The 9,791-nt window shown below is 33.0% G+C and overlaps 2 protein-coding genes across 2 annotated transcripts; one reads left to right on the forward strand and one right to left on the reverse strand.

Annotated features, from left to right (window-relative positions):
• Nucleotides 1-1,138: 1,138 nt before the first annotated feature.
• On the reverse strand, nucleotides 1,139-2,411 carry LOC132047910 (putative F-box protein At1g32420). Its single transcript, XM_059438883.1, has one exon. It carries the CDS (start codon nucleotides 2,249-2,251, stop codon nucleotides 1,139-1,141), a length of 1,113 nt encoding a protein of 370 aa, XP_059294866.1. The 5' UTR covers nucleotides 2,252-2,411.
• Nucleotides 2,412-5,412: 3,001 nt separating this feature from the next.
• LOC132047166 (ferredoxin-thioredoxin reductase catalytic chain, chloroplastic) lies at nucleotides 5,413-9,230 on the forward strand. The gene is made up of 6 exons (XM_059438088.1): nucleotides 5,413-5,612; nucleotides 6,298-6,410; nucleotides 7,461-7,510; nucleotides 7,639-7,710; nucleotides 8,389-8,449; nucleotides 8,848-9,230. Exons 1-6 carry the CDS (start codon nucleotides 5,507-5,509, stop codon nucleotides 8,890-8,892), a joined length of 447 nt encoding a protein of 148 aa, XP_059294071.1. The 5' UTR covers nucleotides 5,413-5,506; the 3' UTR covers nucleotides 8,893-9,230.
• Nucleotides 9,231-9,791: the final 561 nt, after the last annotated feature.

Below are 9,791 nucleotides of genomic sequence, written 5' to 3' on the forward strand. Positions count from 1 at the left end.
ATATTTTCATTTCCATTTTGGTGGCAAAAAAAAAATATATAGAAAAATATAGATCGAAGAGAGGGACATACCATGACAGAAATGTGATGAATTGATGAAATTGAGCTGATTTTAGAGCAGATTAGGGTGAGATTGAAGCTATATTGTCTTTCTTAACAACACGAGAAAAAAAGAGAATGAAGCTGTTGTGATTTGTGAATCATGACGGTCCACGTAGTGGGCCTTGATGGGTAGCAAATATCATAATGGGCCTTCATTTTAGCAAGTGTCATAATGGGCCTTAGTGACAACGGCTGATTTACGGATTTAACCAACTAGCCTCTTTTTAGGCCCATCATTTAGAGTTTGTTCCTATTTTAAAAGTTGTATAATCCTTGAAAAATTATCCTTCCCGGACAAGGTTAGATTCAAATTTACTCAACCTTATATACAAAATAATAGACTGTTATCTGACATTTTAACTTACAAATTTTAGATGTCTAATTTTCTCATAAGATTTTCTGTTTGCTCAAAGGAAATTTTCAAACAATGATCTAAAAAAGAAAAATAAAAACAAGAGTTATTTACTAAACAACTATCCCAAAAACGAATAATCGGAAAAAAATTCACTCTGTGTACCAAGCTAATTTCTTTGGGATTTTAAGACATCTAGGGTATATATAGAGTTATTAGTTACATAAGTGGCATTTTTTCCCCATAAATAGTACTCTTAGACTTTGTATCAGTTTTAGCATGTATATATAATTCCATTATTTGAAATTGCATTTTATCTCTTGTGGTCTGCGCTCTTGCTCTCGATATATATACACACAGAGTGTCATACGACTTATACACTTGCAAAAGTCATAATGTTATTTTTTGGCTGCTATAACGAAATGTTATTATAGAGAACATATAATATAACATGCATACAGAGGATCATTGTTATAAAAAATTCTGACGGTATTTGACGTTTACTAAGAAGGCTATTTATATGTTTGCCAAGAAGGTATGTATGTTTGTGCTATATAATTTCCTTGGTAGAGTAAAAAGCTTAGTAATAAATTGTTTTAAACACATGAGACATAAAATTAAATCATACATCTGCTTTATGTTTAGAAATCAATACATTCTAAACCATGAAGAGGCCTACGCGAAGTTATCTCAAGGGCCAAATACTTTCCACAAGATTTAGCAAAACACTAATCGTATCCGTGCGACATTCTTGCTTATAGTTTCTATGTATCTCAACTTTTCTCCATTTCTTGATTCCAATGTCATATAAGAAAACGTGTGAAGTCTCAGTATCTGAAATCGATACAATCTCTCCCTTAGAATTGGCGGTAAATAAAGATGTTTTAGTTAACTCCAATGGTAGCTCAATTCTATGCTTCACCCACACATCTGTTTCACTAGTACCGTTGAGAACATACAAAAGAATTTTAGGAACGACCTGAAAATCCTTGTCATTTACAAGTAGCGCAACTTGTCCCTTTATTTCTACAATTTTTGGTATGTATTCTAAAGTATTCATAGATATCCTATAGGGCAACGCAATCATTCTGATTAACTTTTCCTCTCCAGTAATAATACTGAACACAGCAATGTCTCGTCTAAAAAAAATTTCACAATAAATGAGGCCGTTGATACAGACACAATTCTTCATAGAGAAAAATTCGGTCCAACCGGATATCTCTCTCCACGACTTGTCCACCCCAATGGTGAAAATCCAATATTTCACCCGGCTCCTGTATTCATAAGGAGCCATATACTCCATCAATACTTTATGTTTCTTGGTGGTGGGATCCAAACCGAAGAGGTAAGTAGTCGAATCGGAAACTTTTTCAATGTGTGGTGCTTTAGGAAGAAAGACATGCTCTTTTATGAAAGGATTGCAAATAGCAACATCTCCCTTGTGGTTCCATAGACAAACTAGGCCGTTGATAGAGTGCATATAGCGAAGATTACGGAAACATGGCTCATCCAAATACCGGAGGGGACAATTAGCTAAATCTTGATCTTCTTCTCTCTGGGATAAATTATATATGACATGTTTTGGAATCAAAGCTACGCGATTTAGAAGGAAGAATTGTGCGACCAAACTTTTGTGATGTGCTTCAATGAATGAGGATTCTGATATAAGAGAACAAAAGTATTTCGAAACACACCTAAAACGCATTAGAGACTTGGCAGGAACTCTTTTCAAAATTTCGATGACAGTCTCATCGGGAATGTACACATTATGCATGGCAATAATCTTGTCCTCTTCCATCTTTATTGCTATGTGAAAATTGAGCAAACTGTGAAATATATAAAGGTGTGTTTGAGTTGGACTGGGTTTGTACTTTGTATATTAATCAGGTTCCTTTTCCTTTTCTGGCGGCCAAGGGACTTGTAGGGTTCAATATCATTGGGCACTACACTGTTTTTTTTTTTTTAAAAAAAAAAAATTGTTTTTATTACGTGGGGGTAGGGAAGGGGAAATGGGGAAGGGGATTCTGATGTGGGGATTGAACCCCACCAACGTGAGGTGAAAGTTCAGGTAATCAACCAACTGAGCTACTAAATCCCTACCACTACACTGTTTCAAACGCTTATTAAACAATTTCTTTCCTTTCGTTTATTTTTGGATTGTTGATATTGAGAGTTAACAATCTATATAAAATATAAAGCTAGCCATAAATAAGGTGACGTGACACGTCTCTATGGCCACCATTCTCATTTATCTTTTTTCTCAATTTTTTGCATTTCTTTGCATTTACTAACTAATTGGATTTTAAAAAAAGACATGCATTAAATATTACTTTGCAAGGTTTACCTACGTACATGCAGTAAATCCTAATTCTCATTTCTTAATTGTTGCATACCAATGGTAGTTTTGTATACTTCTCTTATACTAAAACGTTACTTTGAAATTAGATTTTGAAGGCACTCTTAATAACTTGTAAATGGATCCTTAAATAACCTGTAAAGGGGGTCTTTATTTCCCCTCCACTATGCATGTATGTACATTAGCTATTAGTGCTTTAAATAATGAGTAAATAAGTGGTTTATTTCCCATTTTCTATGTAATCTGTACATATTTCAAACATCATATACTATAAATAGAGGCTAAGGATATATTCAGACATAATTTTTGCATTTTCTATTTATGCCATAATCATTTACCCATTTATCTTTTTGGCTTTCTCAATTTCAACTTTTCTTTTTATATTTTCTTCTTGGCATATTTTATTCCCTTGATCTTAAATTCTTTATCTTCCTCAATTTTCTACCTTATTGTTTGATTTTTGTTTTCTTGGTAATAGTATTAGAAATTTGTAAATCCGTTTTTCCTCCATGCATACTTATCATCGAAAATTACAGAGGCAAGTTCATTCATCTGCTTATAGATACTCTATTGTTGGCCCTATATATCTTTTTTTATCTTTTAATTGGTTATGATATTCTTCATGTATTGGGCCTTCATGTATTTTTTATTGTGCACTAAATAGTATTTACTGACAAATATATCATGTATGATTTTACTTTCTAAGATTTTCATCCAGTAAATTAGTTTTTTTGTATCCTATAATATTGATCCTAACTCCTAAAACAAGAACATAACATTTATGTTTTTAATTTGTTTTTTGACAATTTTCATTGGTAGTGCATCATTTTTTGCGATGCATTATTTCTCGCAGGATAAGGAGAAGACCAAACAATGGATTGATGAAAATAAGACTAAAAGATGACTATGGGGAGATTTCAGGAGAAGGACAGAGGCATTAACTACTTGACATGAATGTCTTTTTCGGTTATGCTTTTCCATTTGCTTTCTCTAAATAGTTTAAAATTAGTATTCTTTAAATTTGACTTCAAAAAAAATCATTTGATAATATCTCTTTCACCCAATGTAAGTAACCAATTTTCTTATAATTGAGATATTTTAGACGGCCTAATTTTATTTATACTAATTATTTAATTATTTGCTTTTTCTACTTTTTCTTGGCTTGATCTCCTCTTTGTTAAAATTGCTTTAGTTAGGTAACTAATTCTTTTTCTATATTTATTTTCCATTATTTTAGTAGGAGATTATTAGAGATGTAATAAACTGTCAAAGACCAGGAACATTGAAAAAGAATTGTCTCAAACAATTAGCTAATTATTTATTTCATCATAGTCTTTTTGCATGCCGATTAATCAATTATTACTAAGTTTTATTACTTAACTGAGAAGGTTTGGTTTAGTTTAACATATTATTTCAAAAATTAAATTCTATTTCTCAATATACAACTAAAAATTGAATTGAGTGTTTTAATTTGTATGGTTATTAGTAATAATATATAAGATGAAATCTACAAAATAAACCAGGAATATTGAAAAAAAAAATTCTCAAAAAATTAGCCAATTATTTATTTCATCACCTTTTTTTTTTTTGCATGCTAGCAAGAAGGATTTTGATGTCCCATATATTCTTTCAGTCAAAAGATTCTGTATAAATTATCTAAAAAATTATGAATTAAAAAAATGGTAGAGTAATGAAAGATGTTTGATTACTAAATTTGTTTCTTTTATAAAAATTCAACATTAGTATATGTTCAAATTTAATATTTAAAACTTTAATCCGTTAAGCTAGAAAAGCTGACGCGAAGTAAATACATTTTACAAAGAACAAAAGTGAATTCACTAGTGTCATATAAGGAGATGCTATTCTCTTTCGTTTTTGCAAATTATATGTCTTTCTGTTAATGGTAGATGAATCAATTATTACTAAGTTTTATTACTAAGCAAAACATCAAGTATACAAGTGTTAAGATGATGCTGGAGAGGCCCCAAATGACATTATAAGGCCTTTCATTTTCTACAAATGTTTTAGTTTCGTAAATAAAGTCCTCTTTTTTTAAGCCACCAATCACCATTTAGATTTTCTCCCTATTTTTAAGGGTTGTGCAAATATAGCCCTTGAGAAATTTCATTTCTAGACAATGTTAGATTCGGATCTAATATTAGCTCCTATATTACTCATCCTATAGACCTATATTACACTGTGGTCTACATTTGCAATAACTTACAAAATTTTAGATCATGGTCTAATATTTTCTCATCAAATTTTTAATTTGCTCAAAAAAATAAATTATAACTATGATTTAAAAGGTCTATAAATTGCAAGAAAAATAATACGTAAAACTTTTTTTTTTTTAAAAAAAAAAGGTCAATTACTAAATAAATGTTGTGAAAATTTCACTCCATATGGGCCACTTTAAAAAGCCCATTGATAAAAAAGATGTCCAAAAGCCCAATCAAAGTTGCCGTAACGTAATAAAGAACGGAAGCGGGTGAACCGAGTGGCTCTGTAATTTTGTCCGATGATATTGCAACGAGTGGCGCTCACACAACCTTTTCATTAATTAATTAATTTATCCTCACAATATATTATGTGAAAAAAACAACAAGAGAACAGATGGTATATAAATATCATTCTCAGTACCATAGAGATCTTTTCCCTTCCAAAATTGTGGTGTTTTAACAAAATCAACACTTAACGATGACAACTCTTCAAGCGTCCACCTCATACAGTGTTAGCTTTGGGATTTCATCTTTAGCCACTTTTCCTAAGCCTTCTACTCGTAGCCACCTTACCGTAGCCAAAAGTAAGTACTCATTTCCATTCCGTTGCATATTTTTGCAAATAAAATGCTTTGATTTATTGCTCGTGTGTCATAACTAGCTTGTATTTTCAGAGTTCGTGCAACTATTATGAATATTTTTTTTTCCGATTTTGAGATATTAATTTGTCTATGGTGATAAGATCCTTAAATTGGATCCACTGAGACTAATTGAATGTTAATAACTACCTCGAGCTTTTAAATTTTTGGAAATAAAATGCTTTGATTTATTGCTCCTGAGTTGAAACTAGCTTGTGTTTATAGAGTTCGTGCAACTATTAATTTGTATTTATTTTTTTTGGTTTACGTATTCACTGTTATTTTGATTTTTGAGTTATTAGTTTGTCTATGGTGATAAGATCATGAAATTGGATCCATGGAGACTAATTGGATGTTAATAACTGCCTCGAGCTTTTAAAAATTTTCTTCACATTTTAGTCTTGAGTTTAGAATATATATACTGCTATTATAGATCTTGAAGGCTCATTTTAGGCACTGTGGATAAGCATATATAGATTTACTTGTGATTTTTTCTGCAAAATGAAAATACGCCTTCATTCAGCTACATCAGAATATAATTGGGAAGATCAAATTAACAAAATCAGTACCAGTTTATATATTGATTTTACTGAAATGGCTAATTTCATTGACATGTTGTTTGTATATGTAGTGGAACCATCAGAGAAATCTGTTGACATCATGAGGAAATTCTCGGAGCAGTATGCTCGTAGGTCAGAAACATATTTCTGCAGTGATAAAGGTGTCACTTCTGTGGTCATCAAGGTACTTTCTTTTCCCTTCCTCATTTTTTAATGATCATTCGATTGCTTGTACCTGCTATAGTATATACAAACTTGTGTGTTTATGACTTTAGCACGTGTTTCAGATCATTTTTCCTATTTCAATCTCTAGGCATGGCACTTAAATTATTCTTTTCTATTTCACTTATTGAGATGGGATTGAGTTTGGGACAGGGCCTTTAGTCTCCATGAAAGCTGTCTTCTGTAGCTTCTTAATTTTGTTTTGTATTGCCGCTATAATTTTGTGACTGCTGCATTAGCAACTAAACAAAGTGGGTCAATGTCAACTCACTATTTCAGCTTGTGGGTTTACTGTGTTAGCTGGTAAGTAAGTTATTGTAGAGGTAATAATTTTTATGTCGAGAATTACCATTTCTTGCAGATACTCTTTTATGCTGTTAAATTGACCAAAAGTCATCAGAAAGTACAGTACAGTCAGAGGATGACAAGTTATACAATGTTTGGAACTTTAGAATACTCTCTCCTAAGCTATATAGTGAGAATTTATAGTAACTGTTTGGAAACTCTATTGCGATTTTCTTTCTCCAAGATAATAGAATTCTGTATTACATGCAGTTTTGGACAAGCTTTAAGTGTGTGGTATCTTTTCAGTTCCAAGAAAGTTGCTGTAGATGTTTGATTATTGTTGACTATTATTTTGTTGCTCAGAAGTGCTACCTTGGTTATCAAAAAAGTGATACCTTGGTTCTAAAGCTTTAATAGTTTTGCCCAGGTATCCTTCAGTTTATATTTAGGTTGAGGTTTGTTTTTGTGCATCTTCTAGGAACATATTTCTATGTTGGTTGGTGTATGTATAAATTGTAAACTGTGGAGCTGTGGAAATTCTTGAACTGAGGGGATATCAAAGACTTATAATGAGAGATAAGAGAGAACAAGTACAAACTGTTTATATAATAAAGGATGTTAGGATGTCTGAATCCCTACTCGCAGTGGTTTCTATATCCTTATTGAAACATCTGTTTCTACATCGAGAATAGAATTCAACTAATGGCATTCGTTGACCTATGCTTAGGGATTGGCAGAGCACAAGGATACATTGGGTGCGCCACTCTGCCCCTGCAGGTAAAATATTCATTCCTAACACATTTGTTTTTATGGTTTTCATGCTTTGCTTCTTACCAGTTACCACAATACCTTTATAATCATTATTACCATAACTGTACCATATTGTTGTCATTTTAATTTTCCAGGCATTATGATGACAAAGCCGCAGAAGCTCAGCAGGGCTTCTGGAATTGTCCATGTGTACCAATGAGAGAGAGGTAAGATGTTTTTGCTTGTATCCATAGACTTGGTTGTATTTTGGTCATGTCACACTTCGTTTTTGCTTGCTGGGAGTAAAAACAAAGCAGAAATAGGAGATCCAATAAATAGAAATCAATATTTTGGATTCTCTATTTTCTGTAATGACATTTTTCCTCCTTTCTCCCGGCGATACTGGATGTTGGGTTTGCCTCTAACTTTATGGTAAGAAAAGGCTTTTTAAGGGTGTTTTGCTTTGAGTTTTTCAGACCTTGAATATCTGAATAATAAATATTTAGAATGCATGAGAGACAATGATCACCAACTATAGTCATGGGTGCATGAATTTAAAATTAACTTGTCGGTTTCCCTTGTATGCTTTGGCTGTTCAACATGTTAAGGTCTTAATTGTAAAGAAGGGTTTGATTATATTGTGGTTTCTGTATGTATCTGCAAATAAAATCTTGTCCACTTGACAAGAAAAGGAAACCTTGATCGAAGAAGCCATTCAGTGTTTCTAGCTCAGTTACGTGTGCCATCATGTATATGTGGTTGTCACCATTTTAGTCTGAATTGTCTATTCAAGTAATCATGGATTTTAGTATTCTATCATCTATAAAATCGATTTTAAGCCTTGGGGTTAATCAACTTTTGTTGCTTTATTATCTTTCTAATCCTCCTTCAAACCTGCATTACAGGAAGGAGTGTCACTGCATGCTTTTTCTGACGCCTGATAATGATTTTGCTGGAGAAGAACAGGTAAACCAAATGCAAATATGCTAAGCTTGGTCTCTAATTACCTTCTTAGGTTTGAGTATTTGATCAATAGCTCTTTTCCTCTTTGTTGTTTTAGCTACCTTGAGAGGAGAGTGGGTTGTCTACTGAGGTAGGTCACTTCTAGTCATGATGGTTAATAATAATGAGGCAATGATTTGATATAAGAGAAAATGGGAGTCACAATTGGGAAAAAGTTATTTTAAATGATGGCATGTGATAGCATGAGTTTGCTTACTCTATCATTGATATATCAGACTCCCTGAATCTATGGTAAAAATAAAGGGTTACTATCATATGCTGTCCGTGTCTTATGACGCTTTAGTGTCTGTTTTGCCATTATATATGCTGCTAAGGTGAGTCTTCTCCCTTTTGTTTCACAGACAATTACTATGGAGGAGATTAAGGAAACAACAGCAAACATGTGATGCTCCAACATCTTATACTTGCTATGAACGTTACGTTTTTGTTGTACATGTATATTTGAGTAGTAGATGAAGAGCACATATCAAAGTTCTGATGTGACATGTTGCTGAAACCCCATCCAGTATATTGTCGAGGATTCTGATCTTGTCAAATGAGCTTGGATGGGTGAATGCCAGTGCAATTTATGCTAACTGTCGTGTGATGCATCTTGATTGTATGAGTTGTAATAGGGAATTCTGGGTGGCTTCAGCTAATGCATTTTCCTAATTTCTAAAAGCTGCTTAGTGAAGTTTTATGCCTGGTGCGTTATGTATTAATAATGAAATGGAGATATCACTCACCTTCCGAATGTAAGCCCGTTTATATGCAACGTCTCTCAAATGTGTTGTTGGCTCTTATATGGGCTGGCGAAAATGGGCTATGATTTTGCCTGTTTGCACTCAGCAAATGTCTCCCAAACGCGAGGCCAGGGAGAGAAATTTTGTGTAATCATCTTTCTTTGTTCGGTTTTATGAAGGGAGAAAAGGAAAAGAAAAAAAGGACCAATTTATTAGGTAAAGAGCTAAAACCGCCATCAACAACAACAACCACATACCCAGCATATTCCCACATGGTGGAGTCTAGGAAAGAGCTGATACCAAGTAAGAGGAAAATAAGATACAATCATGATAAAATTAAGGATCCAAATCGGTCTTCATTTTCGTATTTTGATTTTTCAAAACTGTTTGAAATGCTTTTCTTGAGCCAAGGGTCTATCGGAAATAGCCTCTCAACCCCATACTATGGTTGGGGTAAGGTCTGCATCGGTTCTATCTCAAAGAGCTTCACAAATCACCACATGGGAACCATTCTTGTACATTTTACTTGACTGGGAGGAAAATTGTTTCATCTTAGATGAGAT

Source organism: Lycium ferocissimum, chromosome 2, assembly GCF_029784015.1.
Source record: "Lycium ferocissimum isolate CSIRO_LF1 chromosome 2, AGI_CSIRO_Lferr_CH_V1, whole genome shotgun sequence".
Lineage (NCBI taxonomy): Eukaryota > Viridiplantae > Streptophyta > Magnoliopsida > Solanales > Solanaceae > Lycium > Lycium ferocissimum.